The 23899-nt window shown below is 28.4% G+C and overlaps 1 protein-coding gene across 2 annotated transcripts; it reads right to left on the reverse strand.

Annotated features, from left to right (window-relative positions):
* On the reverse strand, window positions 1-23851 carry LOC116769252 (peroxidase). 2 transcript variants are annotated; one of them, XM_061529436.1, is made up of 14 exons: window positions 23734-23851; window positions 7008-7171; window positions 6414-6464; window positions 5818-6008; window positions 5283-5459; window positions 4939-5135; window positions 4287-4485; window positions 3913-4110; window positions 2670-2820; window positions 2383-2559; window positions 1583-1733; window positions 1019-1220; window positions 475-583; window positions 1-249 (listed from the first exon to the last, which is right to left on the reverse strand). In XM_061529436.1, the coding sequence occupies exons 2-14, from the start codon at window positions 7163-7165 to the stop codon at window positions 180-182; spliced, it is 2031 nt and encodes a 676-aa protein (XP_061385420.1). In that variant the 5' UTR covers window positions 7166-7171; window positions 23734-23851; the 3' UTR covers window positions 1-179. The 2 variants fall into 2 exon arrangements, with proteins under 2 accessions (XP_061385420.1, XP_061385421.1); XM_061529437.1 differs by lacking the exon at window positions 6414-6464.
* Between the last annotated feature and the right edge of the window lie 48 nt (window positions 23852-23899).

A 23899-nucleotide genomic window follows, 5' to 3' on the forward strand; every position in this document is an offset into this window, starting at 1 on the left:
AATCTTACTATTTTTATTTACGAATCTGTACAGGATATAAGCGACTAAAGGTATTATAAATTACTCATTTTATAAACAATGATCAATCATTCACTTAGACTCCATAGTCTACATAGTCACACTATATAAGATATTTAAGAAAAATATTATAATATAAGATTACATAACATGCTATTATTTTACTTTCCCACTGACTGCCATAACTTCAGATCAATGGCCGGTAACTGTTCACATGGCACTGGCATGTTCCTGAAAATTTTTCTTATTATTACTGTATCTAATTTTAATTCTTTCACTTTTCATTTTTAAAATGAAACATTTAAAAACTTGATAAAGATGATAAAAGCGTGATGTATATGACCTTGCTATAAAATATATTATTCATTGACACTTTTTATTCTGCTTACATTTTTCTTTTTACTTTCTACACAACACTTATAAGTAATAGATGTATAGTAGAGCGTTATTTCTCACCCAGTCGATATTTGTTGGAAGGCTCTTGGCTGCATGTGCTGTACGTTATTGGCGTTGTCACATAAAATTCGAGCTATTGATGACCCATGGCGAATGGATTCTAGTTGACCTTTTAATATAAATTAATATTTTATTAGTAAAACCTTCTAGTACCATTAGCAATTAAAGATATTTCGTAAATAATATCAAACATATCTGTGAATTATCAAGTTTAAAATAAAATGTATTTAACGAATTCTATTCAGAAAAACTTAGCTTCTACTAAGTTTAAGTGTCTCTGTATTTTACAAGAATGATTTATGAGGCTATGAGATATTTTTATAAAAACAGTAGCTTTCAAGAAGGTAATCAATTATAAGTCTAATGGGCAATCAACTTCTTTTGTTTAATTTTTAATAGCAATCTTATTTCATTATTAATGTTATAAATAAAGTTTAAATTCTTAAGCAAGACGTTATGACATTTTTTTTTAGATCTCAGAGATTACTTACTTAGAAGAAGAACCCTATCATCTCTGTAAACAAATAAAGAAGTATAAACTTACTGGGAGTAAATGCTGTGTCCGGATCCCCTCCGTTCTCAAAAAAGAATCTGTCACCAACACGTGTACGGTAAAATTGTTCTGTAAGGATACATAGGAAAGTGGGCCCCGCTTGTGCTCCTGGTACATTAGTTTCCAGAGACCCTGCCACTACCAGATCTACATCTTCAGGAGCTTCATACGCGATTTTTAGGAGTTCCACTCTCTGTGTAAATATATTTATTTGTCAATAGGATTTTAAATTCAGAAAATTATTAAAGGAGGATCGTGTAGATATATCTATCTCAAACAAGGCTCCAAAAATTGTTTTCTCTATAATAATCACTAATAATCATAAAAATAAATATTCAAAAACACGTATATTGCAGAGCTCTGCACATTTATTGAATGAGATAGTAACAACACTACCATTTTGCCCCTGTCCTACCTGTTTTTCTGTTTTGAAAATGATGATATAAGATTTTCACTTAAAAAATTCACAAAAATCTGTTCAAAAAAATAATTGATGTCATAAAATTTCAAGTTTACTTACTTACAGCAAACTTCGATCGTGATAAGCATGATTACCTTTTTAGGAATGAAATCTGTCATATCTTTGAAGGTTTTTGGCACTGGAAGACCACAAGCAGCGCGAGTTGCAATGTAACTGCCGAGGCCGTGGTCTCTACCGCGTTGTATGTCAATCGCGCGGAGATCACCCCCAAAAGTATTGTTACGCCTGTACAAGAAATGACTTGTAGTTTTATCTAAATATCATGAACACTTTACTATTCTTTTTAATTTGACTTGTCTAAGGCTTTTATAACAAAGCTTTATAGTATAGCAACTATTATATAAATAATTTTTAAAAGTGCTAACATTAAAATAATGCACTGTATATTAAGAACTTTAACTGTTCTGTCCACTTATATGAAAAATATTAACAATATGACTCCACTCAAGAACGAAATAGAAAATCAAAAAACTTGAAATCTTTTGTTGCTTTTGTTGCCTTTCTGAAATATATTGACAATATAACATCAAATCCAAATCAACACGTCCGTTTTTATATGAAAAAATATAAAACATAATTATTTTTTTTTATAAAACTGAGCAATAAAGTGTTTTATATCAAAAGCTAAACAATTTATAAGTAGCTATCTTATAACAGACATAAAAGTATTGGATTTTTTTTTGTATTAAATACCATTGGGGAAGAGAAAATGGTATAACGAGAAAATATTCTGTAAAACTATGCTTAATTTATAGTTTTACAATCACCATAATATCCCCAATAAATTGACATTAATTACGGTAGAAGGTCCATTTGGGCATTTATGGATTACATACACCATGAGATTACCATTAGCCGTAACAAATTAACCTACTTGAATAAGTATTGTGTGATTTCGCTATCAAAAAATCGATCACTAAATCCTTGAGGCTGGTAAGTAAGTCCTCTTGTTAAATCGTCAAAAGCATTTTCGATTTCTAATAATAGCGGCCGGTTAAACCAATCGCTCAGACGAACAATTCCAGCTAAGTGTCTGTCTTCTGTTACCAATCTGAAAAGGAATTTATTTTGAATTAACTATAGTCGGATACCATATATAGTTAGTTCGTATTAATACAATGGTTTAATGGAAACTTGTGCTAAGGAAAAACAAATACTGACTGCAAATATCCGCGGATTAACGTATGGAAGTGTCTAAACGCAGCGGTGGCGTGTTCATCTAGCACGGTAGGATCGACGTTTGGGTTATAATCATTGATGTATCCCCTCGCGCCAGGGTATATAAGTTTGTTCTTTATCATATTTTCAACACCTGGAAGAATTTATCACACTTCATAAGCGACCACACAAATTTATATCACTATTGTGATAGTACATATTTTTATATTCGTTGTTTCCACTAAATGTTTTGTAACTCATACCTTGTTTGTTTAAATCGTGCAAATATACATAGAATTTTAAAAGCAACAGAAATACTTTTTTTTCTAATAATAGTTTTAATATTTTTATAACTATTTAGCACTATCTTCAAAGGGACATAATAGTTGAAGAAATATAGCCTAATGCGTTCGACACTCATTAATAAATTAAAATCGGTCGGGAGTTAGAATTTATGAGGGTTTCATTATAATATTATCACATTATAAGCCGGAATGAGATATTAATTACAACTTATACAAAACACTATTATGAAATTATTAATACAGAAACTAGCATTAACCTCTAAAACAATAAATATCTATGATAATGATAAACAGATAAGTCACTAGTAACAACAACAAATAACAAACTCAAATTTGATTCATATATAATCATTATAAAAAATATATATTTTAAAACGATGCTGATATAATGGTTCCGTTATAGTCTGTTTTCAAGGATTGTTTATAGTTATTGGAATAAAATTACAAAATAGAAACTAAATCGAAATCTTTGCCAATTATTAGAAAAAGATAATAATTATAATAATTTTCATAATCCTAAGGTACATATGTATTTACTTTAGATGATGCTGAAGATCATTTCGAGATTTTAATATTCTAACTTTTTTATTTATTCATAGCTAAAAACTGTGATTTCCGATATGATTCGCAGGATATTGAATGATATCCAATCCTAAGAAAATATTATATTTCATACACATAATTGTAAAAATAGTGCATCATTATATAAAAGGTAATTTATCTTTGCCTGTTATTTTTTATATATTTTACTCTCATCTTTATACTATATACAACTCACCGCTTATTAGCGTTGAAGAGTCAGTTATTTTTTTTAAGTATTATATATACATTTCAAGATCAATCATATAAACTAAATGTGAGCTTCGATATATGAACTATACTCTTTAATAATATTTACACGAGCACTTCATAACATTATGAAATTTTCAGTCTATACTTACCAAGGAAAATAGGCAGGTATTCATAGTAGTTGATATATTGTAATTCAGCAATAACTATACGTCTTGCTTCCTGATATGTGGTCTCATCGTTCCAATGTGGATTCAGTGCGGTTAGTGTATCAGCAATTCTATTGTGTTCTCTGAGTACTAGTATTTGCAGTATTGTAAGCTGTGGGTTCTGATTCACTCGAATGTCACCTGGGACAAGATACTAGAGAGTTATAATAGATATCTACCAAGCAATACAGAAAAAAATATATAGTAATATTGTTTTGTATAACAGCGTTGAATTATGTTAAGGACTAAGAAGATAAAAAAATAAAACCCATACGTACATACATACAAATACTTTACTTATTATAGATGAACAATACCTGCTAAGTAACAGGGTTCGGTAGGTGATTGAGCAGATTCACAAGTCACAGTTACATTTGGATCTTGCGGTGGCCATTCAGAGCCTCTTCTTAAGTAGGTTTGCAAACGACCGCCAAGGAAAGCTCTAATTGGACGAGCCTGCCCTTCACTGCTGCCGTAACAGAATGAAGCATCCATATAGGCTGTGACGGTTGAAATCTAATAAAAAGTCATAAAAATGCGATCAAACCAAACTACTTTTGAAATTTAACCAGACATTTCAAGACGTGGTAGATGGTAACAATCGGCTTTTAAATGTAATTTATATGTATAGTGCAGTTATTTTAAAGTCCTCTAGTTAAACAAACAATAATATATAATTTGTGTAATTTCGCCAAATTTAAAGGTATCTAATAACATGTTTTATAACATCAGTAAAGTATAATTTACTTGAAGTTATTTGTTTATGACTTAATAGTAAAATCTACGTACCATTCTTAAATGTTTTTCTAGTAATTCAGAAAGGAATTTATTTACTTACTTTTACTGTAAAAATATTAAGTGCGAATAAATGAGTCAGTGTTTTTGTTTCAAATAATATCATAACATTTACTTTTGATAACCCATGAAAATCCAGTAACAAAAATAAACTAGAGAAACAGCTAAAGTTACCGGCTCTGCGGGGGCGAATGGTGGTGTACAGCCTCTGTCTCTCGTTGTGCCTGTTCTGACAAAGTTCATACAACGTGTACCAAGTCGAGAGTGGACGGGGTCGTTAGGTGGGATAAGGATTGGTGCACATAAAGGATCGGTAGCTGAATCTGGAGTGAGCTGTCCGTTGTCATCACAGCAAGTAACAGGTTCTTTATCTGAAAATATGCTGTGTATTAAAAGGAAAGACAATCGAAAAAGTAGAGAGTTATAAACATGATTTAATATTGATATCAGTATCAATCAGAGTTCAAATTATGACAGAACTAGTTTTGGTGATGGATTATTCAAAAATATATACTTACGACTCTGTGGTATTCCAGCTGTCAATGACATGTCATGTGTTATAATTTGTCCCCACTGCTGTGCATTCAAATTCCACACCGGATCAACAAGGTGTTGCTCAGGGAAGAATATATTACTCAATTCTCTAGGATTAGGCAAATCGTCGCCTGTTACAGATTTTGCGAAGGCAGAGACACCTGTCGTTTAAGATTTCAGTTTAATGACACGAATGTGCAGGTAAGACGAAGATAAGATGAACAGGATGGAAAGACTTGGTTTATTTAACACTCTAAAAATCACTTCATTACTTTTTAATATAAAAAAGAATAGCCTTGCAATGTTTTTCCATTTAATCTGGAAAACAGTCTACGTTTTTTTTATATAATCCATAAAATTCTTAGGAAATTTCAGTTTTAATTAAATGTTACAATATATTATGCTTACTATATTGAGAGTTTTATTACATTATAGTGATAATAAAAGTTAATATATATATATAATACTAAAATTTAATTTATGTCAATTAATTTTAATTAAGTATATCAATATACTTACCGTCTGCATACTTATAATGTACCAGTCGGCCATAAGGTGTTTGAGGGACTCCCCATGTGGGTCTTTGAAGATTGTTACAAGAGCCATCTATGGAGCGGTATCGAGATTTAACACAAAATGGCGGCGCGAGTCCACAAGTCCGTGTTGCCGGATCTTGGGCTGCTCCCACCGGTGGGGGAGGGTTACTGAAACTATATTGGAGATAACACATAATTAATTCTGTTTTTCTTTAATTTGTGACTAGACCTAAAACATTTTTATATTCACCAAATAACAGTGTATTCATTATTAACTATTTGAGCTGTTTCTCTTACTACTACAATTTACTTATATAAATATTATTTACATCATTTATGTCTACTAAAACAAAAATAAATTAATATTTTTTTTTATTGTACTTCAGTTCAAAATATTCCTACAGAAATTGATTTTGTTTAATTTATTTATGAAGTTTGTGTGAGCCTTTTACATTTTAAGGATTCAGGCGATACAACATTAATATGGTAATTAAAATATTGTATTCGGAAGAACATTCTCATCAATATATTTTTGTTATTAGAAGAAAAAATATAATGAAATAAATAAATATGATTAACCTTATATTTACTTGCCGTCCAAGCTCTTCAATATTCCTCGCTCGGAGATAGCTGGTAACAAATTGGATAGCAACACAAGTTTAGTTCATGCAACATACATACAACTACTGATTAATAAGGAGCGCTAGTGCTGGTTAAAATTTCAATATAATATATTAGTTATTAAGAAAGTTAATGTTATGTACATTTTTTTCCTGTTATGTACAGTAATTATTAAAATGAAAATACACGAAAACATTGTTGAGTTATACTCAAATACGAACATCATTAAATGAATAAAATATAATGTTACGAGTTTTAATTAAATTTGCTAGAATTAATATGGCACTGCCTGTTTTGTCAATTACCGCTTTGAAAACAAAAGAGCGCATCATATACGGGTGTAACACATGTATACAAATAATGAAAATATATTCATTAAAGTTTTTTTTGTTGGAAAAAATGTAGAATTTAATTCAAAGTCACGTTTTACATGGTGTCCGTTAGTCACACTGATTACAAGTTATTAGTTCGTTACATTCTAGTGTTTTAGCTATTTAGTAATTATTAAATTAACTTTTCTATATTAAGCCTATGCTAAGTAACTAGACTTACCCGAGCCCATTCACTGGTAACCTTTGAACTGGAAATATACCATTAAATGATTGGGTTAAACCCTGCAAGTTTGAACGCCCTGAGTTGGTCAATAAGACATACTGTCCTAGTGACTGCCTACAAACTGTTAGTAAAAAAAATACTGTGAATTTCACCATGTTTATCTGAAACAAAAGAATTTGTTGAGCCAAATGTAAACAAAAACACAAATTTTATGATACATTGTCAGCCTTGTTAGACATATTTGGTTACTTAATTTTTGTAAATATTTTATTTCATTTTTGTCCGAAAAAGAAGAACACTAATATGCAACAGAAAAAATATTTATAGAAATCAAATTTTTCAAAATATGCGAAAGGAAAGCTCAAACAAAATTACCACGAGAACGTAGTTCTGTTCAATATTTTAAAACCTACATTTGTAAACTTTAATGTTATTATCTAAAAATAAATGTTTAATGCTTAATAATGAAATACGGAATTATAAGAAACATATACAAGGAATGAATAAAAATAAGAGTTGCTTTATATGTAATATAAATACTACACTTTCTATCAATTGTAAGGCAAATTAAATAAAATAGTCAGAAAGGTTTTTCAATGATTTTGGAAAAGAAATGAGGAAAATCAAATTTTATATGTAACTGTTTAATATTGTAAGTTGAAGTTAATTCCATACCCGGTAATAAATAAATACATTAATAATTAATAATTCCTCGTCTCACAAGAAGCACGAACATATTCAAAAGATGACATTTTTATAAATGAAACAAACGTGACTTTCGAATTAATTTAAATAATTGAGGACTGAAATAAGATACATTTTAAGAAATTGTTTTAATTTATGACTAAAATGAATTAGTGTGGTATTAAATATTTTCTGAATACATAACATACATATTATGTTTAGAAATTTAAGATATTCGAAAATAATGATACTGATTTATTATGATACATTTTAACCAGATTTATATGAAGTTGTACGCGCCAAGGTCTGCTGTAACGCTATACTTGGTTTTATTCGGGTAAGCCAAGTCTTTCGAATGGGATTTCTGGGTATCAAATAAATTTTCATTTAATCGAATAACTAACTTGGGCTTAAAAATGTTGAGTCATTAAGTGTATAATACACATTTATATGAAATTACATTTATAGTCCTATATTGAAGTGTAACGAGATCGGTCCTAACGGAAATGTATGTTTGTGTTTTGTTTTATTTAACTCACATGTCTCAATTTCTTAGAAGTAAGAAGTCCTTCGGTATGAAGCAAATAAAAATACGAAGATGTTATTAATGAAGAATGGAGCTATGCACATGGTTCTATATCGACTGAACAGAACATCTGATAGTTGTAGAGAACATGCGAATAAAATCAATTTTAATAAAAATTGCCAATTAAATCGTATGCCAGCTAACTATAGTTTTACCAATATGTGTATAAATAATATCTACATTGATTTTTTTATGCTAACCGTGTTTCTAAGACAAATAAATGTAAAAAAATAGTTTATTTAAAATTATTTATGTTTTAATAATCAATTATATTTTTATTTGAATATAAAATATTGAAATAAAAATAATGGAAAGCTATTAAAACATTCGTTAAATGTACAAATGAACCACTTACGATTATTCAAGTAGGCTCCCCATTTTATGGTGAAACGAATAAGACTTCCTATTATAGCAATGGCAGAGAAATTTAAATATTTATTGAACAGTTTTTAGTTCTATTTGTAGTCTTTACAAGTTCACTTTTTTAAAATTAGTAGTATTTTTACATAAATACCGATTTACTATATGTTATTGCACGTTTTACTCTTATACTGTGCAATTTTATTGTAGTGTTGGGACGGTCTATATTCCACACGGGTAAAAAATATAATAAGGCGAAAATCCACTTAACAACCACTTCGATAACACATTATTTTACCCATATATTTGATTATTATTAAACTATATATTTTATTCATTAAACACATTTTATAATTCCTTTTGTATTCGGTTTTATTTGGAAATAAATGGGTTTTTTTTTTTGGGTCCGACTATTTAATTTCATTTGATATATTCATAAGACTTTTAACAACTGTAATTTATTGTTATCTTTGAAATCTTGCATTTACTTACCATTTAAACTATATTTAACTTTACAATAAATATTTCATGTATATACGATTTTATATTTGACGGTGTTCGAGGGAAACGTGTTTTTAATTAGTTGCACTGTCTCAGTAACGGAATTTTTATACATAAACGAATAAAATCTCATCCAATAGCTTAACTATATTCTTATAGCCTTAAAAAAATACGTATTTAATACCTGACACGGGTTAACAAATTTCATATAGAAAAGGTTAGTATAAGGCTGAATAAAATGTCTCATAAAAATATACGACACGTTTTAGTAAGTAAACGCTTGTATCGAAAAATGCTAAGGCTTCGAGGATTGGAGATACTTTATGGGATACTGTCTATAAAAATTACTAACAGGAAATTGGCTCGCAGGAACCGACGAAGCGTAGGAGCGTGCGTGTATAATAAAAGCGATGGGTTTTGTAATCTTCTGACTTAGTTGCATTTTTATCTTTCACTTCGATTTCTTTTGTTCTTATTCAAAACAAAACTTATTTTACATACTTTTTTTAAAATAAATATTTATATAACTGGGTTTCTGGAAAAGCAGGGTTCCGTTGCTGTTTTGAAGTCAAACTGTTATTGTATGAAGCACATGAAAAAGGTTATATGAAAAAAATATTAATTTTTATGAATTATTTTCTAAAAAAATGTATTAAACGAACAAACTTTAATACGATAAATTCGTTTTTATCTTTGACTTATTATGTTATAATACTTCGAAGCAAATTAAAATCTACTTCAGTTGTGCAATCCAGTTAGCTATACAAATATTGTAAACCTTATTGATATAATTTTCAAGACATTTCGTTTTATTAGCCTATAATGGAAAAACCTATGTTATAAAATTTTTAAGTACATTACATATTTCTATTCAATATTTAATGACCAGCCGGTCATACCTCAGATGTTATAAAAGGTAATAAAATCAACATAAAAAGCTGATGAATGCAATACAATATTTTTATTATTTATATATTCTCTTGTTATGACCACTTTCATATCAATCTATTGTAATAGTTAGTCTTTGTTTATTTCATTACAAGTTCCGCGGATTCAATTAAATTTTTATCAATATTTTTTATTGCATCACTTCAATAATTTTCGTTCGTGTTGCGTTACAACAGGTAATGTCAAAGACGCTATTGGTACGTATGTGTTAAGATAAAACAAAGTTGCAAGCAAGGTGTCAAAGTTCACAGTATAGAAGACATTGCTGAAATCAAGTAATGTTAATATCGTAACTTGTTTACTCTCCATGGCTTACGAGACGTCTTCAGTAATTTTAATTGAGGCAAATAGTGCTTTGACCAAGTTGAAAGCCAAATGGGAAATTACTCAAGCGGTTGTGCTTGGATAGAAATAGGTTCAGTTGGGAATGTACAAGAAGCTAAAATATTTTTGATAAGAAGGGAAGAATGGCTGAAAACCAGAAGTCACTAGATAAACTAGAGTCAGTTTCTGTTGACAATGGAAAGATGAATCAAGTGATTAGGAGAAGTATTGTGATAGTCATTTTCTACGTCATTTCCATTCCCAGAGTATAAAGTTAATATTAAAAATTCGATTTTTTTAAAAATTAAATAAAGTAAAAATAAATGAAATAAAGTTTTTATTGCTGGATGTTTTTTATTTATTTTTTTATTTTAATACTTATAATCCCTCATTTATAGTTCTTTTTAAATTCATAATAAATTTTTTTTTTAATTTGACCGTATAAGATATTAAAGAAGAACATTAAAAACAAGGCCAAATTAAACTTCCAAATGCTGAATCTGTAAAATGTTTCTGCAATAGTAATAAAAATGCCATATAGAGTCCATAAAAGCCTAACATTCCAATGGTGAATCATATTTAAAAAATATAATTTGAATCTTATCCCCACGATAAAAATCAATTACCGCGGAAAACTTTCTTGTAATACGAGTATTCTACATAAAACTTTTATTTACGACGAGCATACTCCAATTAATACGAAAATGCAACTTTTAGAAATAATTTGACATAATTTAATCTATACTTATAACTAATGTACAGTTCAATTTAATTATAAAAATGGAATATCCCTGCCAATCATAATACAATGTACATAATCAAATTAAAAATATATTTCTTATACATCATTCACTTCTAGTTTATACATAGTTTGTTAAACTTAAACACTCTTTGAATATCTATTACTTATTAAGTAAAGCTATTTTCATTAAGGTCACAGTTATGAATATTAAAATAATGCTTCGCTGTAAACAACTGAAAATTTCCCGCTTGAATGATATTGTTTGTTTAGTTGATAGGAAACTTACAAGTGATTCTGATGGGATTGGAGATAGCTTCTTGTTTACTTGAAATATTTTTATTTATTTACGATATAATAAATAAACTAATATTTTTTGGATTAACCATGCGATTTTTATAATTTTTTTAAATTACATAATCCCGACGTTTCGGTTACTTTTCAGCAACCGCGATCACGGGCAGACGAGATGAAAAATCTCATTTCTCATCATGAAAATAATAAAAATAGTATATCCGAAAATCTTGGTTTAAATAAAAAGAATATCTTCTACGGATAATTCTTATAAGAAAATAAATGTTACCTATTGCTAATTAATTGCATATAAAATTATAAAATATCTTTCTAAACTTTTTAAGTCACGTAAGATATGTTACGTCAGAGTATATATATATATATTTTTATATAAAATGAAAGTTTTAAAAGTCTCTAAACTAATATCTGGTATTATATTACGAAACAATAAATTGCTTTTCAGAATAAATTTTAATACTTACATAACAGTCATTAATTCACTTTAATGACAAAGCTGATGTAAATCCTAATTACTGTATACAAATTCATTTATAAAAACTTCGTGTTAGAAAGACAAGTTAATTAGATGCTGTTTAATACTTACAAACATTACAAACAAAATTATATAATATAAAGAAGTTTAATTTCTTGAGAGGAACGCGTTAACGTGTTATGTGTAATTAGGTTTTTCACCAGATGAGTTTGCTCACACAAAATGTTATTGCGCGCTCGTGCTTTTAAAATGCGACTTTCACATTCCTCAGATATTATTAACGACTATACAAGTTTTCAACTTTTGTGTTCATGTGATTATAACGAAAGTAGTAAAAGTCAAAAGACAAATTTAATAACGTTACTTGGATACTCCGATTGCCCTATTTAAATAAGAGGCCAGTTTAAATCTTACTGTTTTAATTTATGTTAAAAATAATTAACGAAAACTAACAAAATGACAGTGGATGGTCAATAAAGTGACTGTTATAAGCAACGTATACATGAGTAATGAAATAAATTGAAGTATTGATACTTCTCACGTATATATGATAAAATAACGAACCTGCCCTCGTATATTTTTCGAATATTATTTTCTTTATTGACCCAACTAGTTCACATTGTAATTTTTAGGATTTCACGTTTAGAGTTTAATTGTATTTGCACACATAGTCAGTGGCTTTATGATTTGTTCGAAAAACCATGGGAACGTGACGAGAATTACGTTTAATAAAGCTTTTGGAAATTTTGCATCTGAGCTTATGGAATATTGTATCGGTTTTTTCTGTCATATTTAATTGTTATATCATGTTTTCGAAAACATAGCATTGCTGTTTAATAAAGTATATACATGTCAAAGACCAATTAACCTTTAATGTTCTCTGCGTAACACACAGATATGTCTTGGTATTATTTATGCCCCTGTTTATTAATTCTTTGGGACATTGTGACTTTTTGCCATCGCTGAAATCGCTGGTTCATGTTCATTTTATTAATACTACTCAAGTCACCACTCCTTTTTGAAACTAAAACACCTTCAGTTATACGGGAACTTTAATAATAGTGTGTTATGTTTACAAATCCAAACTGCACTTTTTGGTCTACACATACTAAATAGTCGTATGTAAATCCAGTTTACTTTTTAGCATTTTAAATCAAATATTGCTAACGAAAATACGATCTTACTTTTATAATTTTATATCTATGTTAATGCGGTTTTCTCATATAATGTTGTAACAAGTTTATTGCCTTGAGACAAAATATATCGATGTCAGTTTTGAGGAAATGGCAACTTCCTTGACTAGTGTTGCCCCACTAATTCAACGGCCATTGTTATTGACTTCCTATGAATTACGCAAGAGTAATATTATTATAGTTAGTTTTTAATTTGGAACTGATTCTGTGATCGTATAAAGAAGTCATTGTATTCAATTTTATGCACTGATTGTTATTTAGAATATGTATAAAAACCATTGGTCGAGAGCAGTTATTGTTATTATATTATAATAGAATAATATTATTATTTAACGTTTTTCTAGTTAGGAATAATTTTTACTTTAAATATTGTTGCTAAATTAAGTCAATAATCATTTAAAATCAGTATATATTTTTTTATCAACATGTATAATTAAATCTCATAAGTACTACAATCGCACTATTGAAATAAATTAAAAACTATTTGCCTTTTACTGTTACGTTTTCATGAGAAAACTACAAAAAAAAATAAAAAAAAAACTATTTTATACGTAGTTTTATTGTAGCCTACAAAGCAGAATAACACAATACATTAAAATTCGAATTGCTTTATTTGCCAGTTTAACAATTTAATGTTGCGAAAACCCAGTTAAGAGGAGAAATAAATTTTGTTATACAACAAATTCATTAAATTTTATTTTTTAATACTAAAACTTAATAATTTTCTGTGTAATAACCTGTTAGATCGGAAAATTTGTCAAGCTTCATGAAACAACAATGCCATTGATCATGCTTAATGATCTGCTTGATAAAAAAACATGTGCCAGTCAACAGTTCACATTCGGTTTCTATGTTAAAACATATTTAACGGTAACAATGAACTATATACTAAAGAAAAACAAGATTAATTTTTATACATAATCAACTTCTATTCTTTATAATAAGTTAATTAATCTATGACACTTAATTATACATTATGAGATCTAAGATTTTCGCGAGTATTCATTTAAATGAAACTAGTATTATTCGGATTTACTACGCGGATTTTTTTTTTATGTAAAAACTACATAATCCCGACGTTTCAGCAACCGTGATCACGGGCAGACGAGGTGCCCGTCTGCGCGTGATCACGGTTGCTGCAAAGTAACCGAAACGTCGGGATTATGTAGTTTTTAAATAAAAAAAAATTCGCGTAGTAAATCCGAATAATACTAGTTTCACTTAATTATACATTTATTGAAGCTTTCATCACTAACCCAGATCGACTTGTAACGGCTTTAGTTTATTCAAATTGATTTAACATGAGATAGTGAACGTAGACTTACTTACAATTGTTACAAAATCAATATTGCAATATTCTGTTAAAGCCTAATAAAAATATTTATCGCCTATTAATTACTTTTATATTTTTCATTGAAAATATAATATGTGTATATTTTTTGATGTATCTCGATTTAAAAAATATATATTTAAGAAATAGATAACCTGGTTATTGTATATTCGTAATAATTTTAAATTGTATTAAAAAAAAACAGTAGAGATTAATGTTGAACACATAAATTGTTTTAAGTGCCCATTTTAATTTACTTCATTATTTATCATCAAAGAAGAATCGTTTGATTTTAATTATGTACATATATTATGTTTTAATTAGTACCAATAAAATAGCAAAGAGACAGAATATTTTATCTTATCTATAATATATCGTTTTTTTTATTGTAGTTAAGTATTTTTATTGTTATTTTTGTACTTCACGCCCAAAAATTTTAACAGAATATTCCATATGTTATATATTGCTATATATATTAACTTTCATACTCTTCTCATCAGTGAAGAAGTTACAGTATAAAAAAATTAATGACCTCTTGTCGTCTTAATTCCTTGAAATATTAAATTTATATATAACCGTTTACCATACTTTTTCAAGCTCTATTTTTCTTTCAGAAAAAGGGGCAAAAACAGCCGTAATGAGCATTTAATATCTGATTTGACATTTGCAGACACGTTTCCAAAGATATCACAGACATGACATCATTTCATTAAACAGAACCATTTTATCTGAAAGACAAAGGACGTATCCCATTATTACCATAACAAAAAGTTATTCATACTTAATTACACAAGACAATATCACGGTGTAAAGACATTAAAACAGATTAAGAAAAAAAGAAAATTATTATTTATAAGTTTAAGGTCACTGCACTTTACTTAGCAAGCTGTATTACACGCCATGACCTCAATATGGAGGAAAAATCATTAATTATCTCTTTTATTTCCTTGCTCGGCTACGATTGTTTCATTCACTAAGACTGAGGTTGCAAAATTGAACAATAGTATTCATAAACCACATACAAAATATATGTATCGTGTTTTTACCGGTTTATAGTTCAATTATATTAATTATCAGAACCGAGCTTGAATAGTATTGCACAATATATTTTAAATAACACTAATTTCAATTTAATGAACACATCTTGGTTTCGTTCAAAAAAATTTAACAAGGATTTCAGAGGTAGCTTTACATCAGATTAATTTATATAACAACAGTTTAAACAGTTGTATCGTCTATTCTGATTGATGTCCGTATCACGTGCCAGTGTTTTAATACCGGTGGATGGTGAACGAAATTAATTGTTATTTAAAACTCACCAACATGCAGTCGATCAATTAATCTATTTGTACACGTCAGATCTCGTTGTTCGGTGTAATAAGTTATAATCGTAAAAAATATATAATTTTAGATTGCTTAAGAATATTAAACGAACGATAATAAGCAATTTCGATGCAACGATGGATTGAGTAATATTGCAAATACTACACAATTAAATAATGAATTTTAAATTCATTGTAACATTTCAATTTATTCCTCAGCGTTTGGATTTGTTTTTTTATTAAGGATATAATTAAACTATATTTGATAGTATAGTACAGAACACATTATAGAAATATAATTACGTAAGTGATTTCTTTGCTCACAGAATTATATGTTACCTTTTAAATCATAGCTAAACCCGGAACCAGATCATTCTATGTAGACGAAAATTAAATTGTTTTTATAATATATTTATATACTTTCTTATATTATTATATTATTGTATTACTATACTTATATTACCACTTTTTTACATATTTTTAAATTTATATATTAACTTGATGAACATCGTAAATAGAACAATAAGCTGTTATAAAAATATACTTTTATTTTAATGAGAATTCAAAGTGGTTCGAATTATAAACAAGTGCGCAATAAATTTTTAAGCCGTCAGAGATAGTGTTTAAGGTCATTGCACTTTTTTACTTTTATCCATATGTGTACAGGTATCTTAATATGCCAGGCACACTAATTTAGATACTTAGGAATAAATGATGTAAAAAGTAGATACGATCACAAAAAAATATAAATACTTTTTGATAAAAATATACGAATATTCAAAGTGAAAAGGAATACTTCTATTTCGTGGGACCTTAATCGGTGGAATTTTATTTGTGATCCATTTCGTACTCTAGGCATCATTGTTAAGATCTATTTATTTATTTATTTATTTGAATAGGAAGCCAACGTTGTATACAATTTTAGTTCTTAGTCTTAATTAATACTAAATAATTTAATTTGTTACATGCATTAATTGTACACCCCACTTATAGGCTAACTCGACATTCGCATGTACATGATATGTAATAAAATAACATTCTTTGCATGTTCACTCATGAACAAAAAAAAAAATTAAAAAAATTTAAACTGTAGATGCGATTTTTAATATCTGTAGGCCACATTCTATTTCTTATAATATGTTCATAATCATTTTATACCACGTAATTAATGACGCGGTTGACACCTATTGGATACAATTTTCTTTTCATTGAACAACAAACGTTATCCTAAATCATCAGGTTTATGTTTAAAAAAAAAATTACTAGAAATAGGACTATCATTCAATTTTATAAATGATAAATGTTGTGCCACATGATTATATTGAAATAAGATTTCGCAATATAAAATGTTTTTTTTTTGCCATCGGACTCATAAGTGTTATTGCTAATGCATACGATAATAACACTTGTGGGGTATTTAAAAAAGTACTAATATTGGGAGAGTAACACTTTTATTTAGATAAATTTCTTATAGAAGGAATCCCGATGCCGCCCAAATAATATAATGACATTTTTTTTAGTTTAGACTTGAGTGTAGATGTTAGCCCTAATGGATTTTACAGCGTAACATGTAATCTTAAGTATAGATTGCAAGTTTTAATACTTATTTTTTAATATTATGTCTTCTGAAACTTCTGGTTGCTCTTGGCCCTCAGTTTATATTACTTTCATTTAAATATAGGGTTAGCCCTACTATTAGCATCTTATACTATGATTAATGTCTTCCACATAGTAACAACGTGTTCTACTAGCTGACACTAGCAGGATATTTAGCCAACCTATAATTGAGAGCTTTTAGCGAAAGTTCAGACAAAGGTAACATTATCTTCGCAAAGCTTTCTCCAGTGACATAATTTATGACCTTGAACTATCAAGTATGTAAATTATTTTGCATTGCTAAATTCTATAAGCATTATTTATGAAACATGTTTTCTGTTTGAAGGCAAAATTGGCTTAAGTGTTGTGATTCTCACACATCCTCTCCGTTCCCACCAAGGCCGGTTAGACGGCTCGTAAAAAGAGTTTCCCTGCGTCATCAAAAAAAAAAAAAAGTGTTGTGATTCGAATCGTCACCCTCTGAGAAAGTGTGTGTTTGCTGGCGGACGACATTAATAGTTAGGTAACACTGTTAAGCATTATTTCATAGATACTGGACCTGAGACAGTTTAAGACATCATGACCTCGTTATGTGGTCCAGTTACCACCACGATGGAATCTGAGTAGTGAATCGGGAAGTACGTCTCCTGTCATCTTATCAGCTCCCACGGTGAAGACTGGCAGACGGAGGGAAGACAATACCGGTGCTCTCCCTAAATAGTCTGTAATTTCGGGACGGAAGAAAAATACGAGCCAATATCTCTTTCTACATAAGCCTGCATCTTAAGGGTGATCTCATCCTTCGTAATATCTTCATTGGAGGTGGGTTCAACAAATAATATTTAATTGTTGGTTTTAAAATTAAAAGGTTTAAAACCCGAACAAAGTCAAGTCAAAAATCCAATTAAACTATTGACTGATAAAGGTTACAAAAGCAACTACAGTAAACGAACATTTGTTGAACCTATTAAGATATAAGATAACATTCAATAAATGTCTTTTTATCACGCATTTTATTTTTATTATTAAATGAATACATATTTAAGGCTGGAGGTTAAAGGCCCACCTCTCATACGTGAGGGCGCGGGTTCGAAACCTGGCAAGTACCAACGTGATCTTTTCCGAGTCATATGCACTTTCTCAGAGTATGTAGTCACCACTGACGGACGGTGAAGGAAAACATCGTGAGGAAACCTGGTCTTATAATTTCAAATTATAAGATTGAAATCGCCAACCCGTCTTGAGCAAGCGTGGTGATTAATGCTCTAACCTTCTCCATGTGAGAAGCGGCCTTTGCTCAGCAGTGGGCTTCGATAGGCTGATGGTGACACATATTTATAAAATTTATATACTGTACAGCACACTTCTTGGATGATAAATGGTGTTTAAAATCACCTTGGTCGTGTATTGCATTAATTTTATAATCTATATTTATATTTCAAAGTTATGTTATTGTTTCTAAGCAGGACATAATATAAAATAATAATTATTATTTATAATACTTTCGCATCTAACATTATATTTGATTTTGCAACAGATTAAACGAGCATACAGAGAAAATCTACATTGTAGTGTCAATGAATGATTAAATTAACCATTATGAATGAAAACTAAAGAAATTAATATATATGACAGGAACATAAAATTAAAAAAAATATTTAAGACCTGTTTGTTTAAACCTCTAAAATAACATATTTTAAACATTAAATTATCTATACGACTATTACGATAAGTCGTATTCTTTGATAATCTTATGCTGCAATTCATTAATATTAATCGCTGAATTAATGTCAACTGAAATTATTCGTTGCTTACTCTCAACACTCATTTAAATTTTATTCATATAAAAATAAACAATAAAAATGAAAATAACTGTAAATCATAATATATTTAGATTAAATCATCATTATAACTCATATCATGTTTAATTTATACTAGCTTTTCCTACGATTCTTAGCAAAATGAGTTGAACATGAGGAAAAAAGTTAATTTGAAATCCTATTTACAATCATGTGTGAGTTGCGTGTAAATAAAATATAGGTTCATGTAACTTATTTTAATAAAATCGCAATCAAATGGTTATATTTTATTGGCTGGTAGGACAATGGTCCGCTGATATTACAGTTTATCTTGCTTAATCTTTTGTTAAGGTCTTGGGAATGGAATATTTAAATTGGAATAACATTATATTCAATTTTCAAAGAATAAACAATACCTTTTAAATAATTTCTCAATTGCTACCTACTTAGAATCATTATATACCTAAGTAATTACTTGGTTTTATAATTTTATTATGTGTATAATTATTTTTATATATAACCTATTAATATATAAATGCTTTTGACATATAACTGTTAAGGGTTAGCGTTAAGGTCGATATGAAAATCTCATGTGAAGTTTTCTCGATACAGAGTTTTATAACCCTATTTAAATTCCAGTTAAATTACTTGATAGTTGAAAAGCACTTAACAAAATTTATATATATTCCAAATTGTACTTACATATATTTCGTTTTAATTAATCATCAATATAGTTGTAATAATGTTGAACGAATTAATTAAAATATTAGAATTATATATACCAAAGTAATTTTTTTTCGTTCCATACTATTACATTAAACATACAAGCCAGAAGACGGTTTAAGTAAATGATTGATAATTGGTAATAATCATTTACAACGAAATAACAGTTACAAAAAATACAAATGCATTTTTCGTAAATTGTCGTACAGCCTTTACAGATATGTCATTAGGGTCAGTAGATCAAAGCGTTGTGATTGTTACAAAAGTCGCAAGGACAGATATGCCATGAACACGTGATTTGGAGACGAAGGCCGATATAGAAAGTATTATATATACATTTGATATGAATTGTTTTGGATGTACTTATATAATATTATCGGTGTTAAGTAATGCAAACTAGAATTAGGCCCTGTTTTATGGTTTAACAAGGTCCAAATATACCTTTAGAAATATTGTATTGGTATTGGTATTCAATTTAAACGTGGTATATATATATATATAAATATATTAATTTATTTTATTTAGTCTTAAGTTGTTAATTAGTTCTTTCAGAAACATCAAATCTCACATCGTAAAGTAACGCACCTAGTTATGTTATGTAAATACAAAATAATTAACAAAAGACGAAATATTCTCTCCTGTTTCAATAATAAAGTATTATAGTCACCATCTGGCCAAAGCAATAAAAAAGGCAATATATATTATATACTTTTTAATTAGTGACAAAGTAACTGAGAGGCAATTTATTTATGTTGTTAAATTGTAAATTGATTATTGTGTTTTAAAGCAATCTATTTTCAGATTATTACATATTTTGTTTAGAAAATGGAAACTAAAATGTGATTTCTCATATCTTTGGGAGTACGCAAATTATTCTTTATATTGTAAATCATTTATGTCATTTTATTACTCTCAGATATTCTAAATAAGTAAATAAGTAGTGTGCAAGGAGCTTTAACTTTCTCAGCGGCTAATCCAATCTTATCTTAAAGGTAAAAAAGATGACTTCAGACGACAAAGGAACCGTTTAGCAAACTCTATACGTATTAAGGACCAGACTAAGAATTAAACGAGAATTCTTTGTGTGATAAAAGTTTTAAGATTTTTTTCTACTAATAACGGTTTATATATGTAATTATGGATATTATAATTGATATGAAATTTCATAACCGAGACGTGATTACGCGGAAATATATACGTAAAGAGAATTTTAATATCACAAATTGCTTTAAAACATTTTATTGCGAAACGTTCTTAATTAATCGTATATATTAAATATATCATGTTTCCGGAATAGTCTCATCTCGAGAATTTATTATTAATATAAAATCACTATCGTTACTTCTGCTTGTTTCTTTAAGTTTTTTTGATTATATTATATATAATCTTACAACTAATACGTGCAAAGCTTAGTAGACTTCGGATTTGAAGATTATATGAGCTAAGTGATAACTACCACTAATAGTGATATAATTTAAATCGGTATTTTGAACCTATTTTAATATTGAACAAAATTCAGTTACAATGAATTATCTGTTATTCTAGTTTCTAGTACACCTTAAAAGATAGATTTGATATATCACCTATTTAAAATGTTGAGCTTAATGAGAAGAATCTAACGTAAATTAGTTCTTACAATTATGAGGAGAGGAAAAATCGTTAAAAAATATTACTCAATTCTTATTTTTTTATAAACAATGCAACAATTAATATAGTGTTAATATATGTACATATGTATAAATAATATTTTATACAAAGACAAAAGCACGAACGTTGTTTAACAAAACAAATATAAAACTATTTACTTGTGATGTCTGATGGAATTATTATTATTTTATCAAGTGTGAACGATTATCATTTTAAACTTCTCAAGCGTTTTTTTTATTAATTTTAACGTGAGTTGTTCATCTATAAAGGGAGTTAGATTTATAATATCCAATTCTTTATATTTCATTCTCATTACATATCTTCGTCAAGTTATTATTAAAATTTAAATACTGCTAATGGAAGGAAAGAAATCGAAATCATTTTTCAACTGTACATCCATGCAATGACACACAGTTAGTTTCGTCTTCTCCAAATCTCAATAGTTACTCTTCACTTTTTTTTTAATGCACAATAATATTTCTTTTCCAATAAAACAAAGAATAAAAGGTAGTTTTAAGTTTTTCTTTACATTTTTTAACGTTTTACTTCAACATAGCATAACGATCCAATTAAAACTAACATTTAACCTTTTTTTGCCGACAGCATTTAAAAGCGGTATCTCCTAAAATAGCTACATGAAGTCCCATTAACAAATAATATGAAATTTATTCTTTACATATTATATTTACAAATACTATATTGAGAATTCATGTTATATATTTTCTATTCGAAAGATATACCATGCTAGGCAGTTTTGATTTTGTTACATCGATTACATAACATTGCTGTACATAAACGAGAGGCAATTCATCAAAATTGACATCAAAACAAACGAGGTGTTCAATATGTCTTCCGTCTCGGGTACGCCATTTGTATTGTTTATATTCATCATCAGTTTATTTAATAGTCGTATCTAAACGCAACTTACCTAAAACAGAGCAATTTTTTTACGTTTTGCATAAGAAAATCATTTGATAATTTAAAAAAAAAAAACTTTAGGACTCGTAAATTAAAATGTTTGCATATAATTTCGTAACTATTTAGGAATTTATTAGTCACAGCATAATGAAACCACAAGAGAAACAATCGTCTTGTTTCTTACCAGCGGTAACTGTGTCGAGAAAAAAACGTGCGAGAAGGTAAATAATTAAGCATTGTAGCTGACAATAAATTGACATTGTTCATGCTATTGCATTATATTAGTAGGGTTTGAGAATCCGAACAGTAAATCGCTGATGAGCTCATGAAAGTAATCTGTTGAACATTGCACTTTACTCACATATCTGTCATTAATAACGTGTTTCACAAACGAAACATGTAACTAAGGCGTATTTTGTTGTGAAATATTTTTGTGGCGATCTCATTAAACACCTAAGGGCACGTTGGGTATTACGAAATTTTATAAATAGTTAATATCGAATTATACGTTGGCGTAGAGTCGGTTTTAAGATTTTCTTGTCATGTCAATATAGTTTCACGGTAACTAATTCCGTTTTGCCATTAATTTATAAAACTTTATGTGTTAAGAAAACTATTTCCGTACTGTTTGTGATATTAAATTTTATTACACATTTTACGACCATAGACATAGAGAGCCGTTTATTGATTCAACAACGAGATGATATGAATTAGTTATAATATTGTAGGAAACAGATATGTCTATATAAATAATATAAAATTATAGTCTTAGAAGAATAATGTATGAGAAAATTTAATAGCTTATTCAAATTGCTGTTACATTTTGATTGGTTGTTCAGTCAAGTGTGACAATAGAATAAAGAAAAAAAGATTCAAAACGTGCGAACAGACCTGATTTATACTTTAGTATATACAACGAATTAAAATTGTAAAATTATTTTGTCGTTGTTTACATTATATTTTATTTAAATTAAATAAAATATAATTAAAAATTAAAAAATCAATTTTTAATTTTTAATTTAAATTTTTACTTGTTGAGCAAAATTATTCCTTTATATTCTTCTATTACTACATAAAAAAAAAATTTTTGAAAATGAGATAAATTTAAAACTTATAAAAAGTACTAATAACAATAAAATATTATTATTAAATAATATTATAAAAAATAAAAAACTAGTTAAATCATAAGAAGCGAGATCTATTTAAAAGCATTACATAACAAATTCTGTGATATGTTCACAAATCCAATAAATTCAGTGCACTTACCTAGAATTGTCAATATTTGCAAACACTGCACAGGCCACAACTATTCAGTTTCATTTGTATCGTATTTTAACGTAACTGTGTCTGACAACTCAACTCGTTCAAACTAAACAGCGCGAAGGGAGGTCGTAGAAATTTATACTCAAGCAGGGAGAGGTTGTGCCTTTCA

Source organism: Danaus plexippus, chromosome 5, assembly GCF_018135715.1.
Source record: "Danaus plexippus chromosome 5, MEX_DaPlex, whole genome shotgun sequence".
In the NCBI taxonomy this organism is placed as follows: domain Eukaryota; kingdom Metazoa; phylum Arthropoda; class Insecta; order Lepidoptera; family Nymphalidae; genus Danaus; species Danaus plexippus.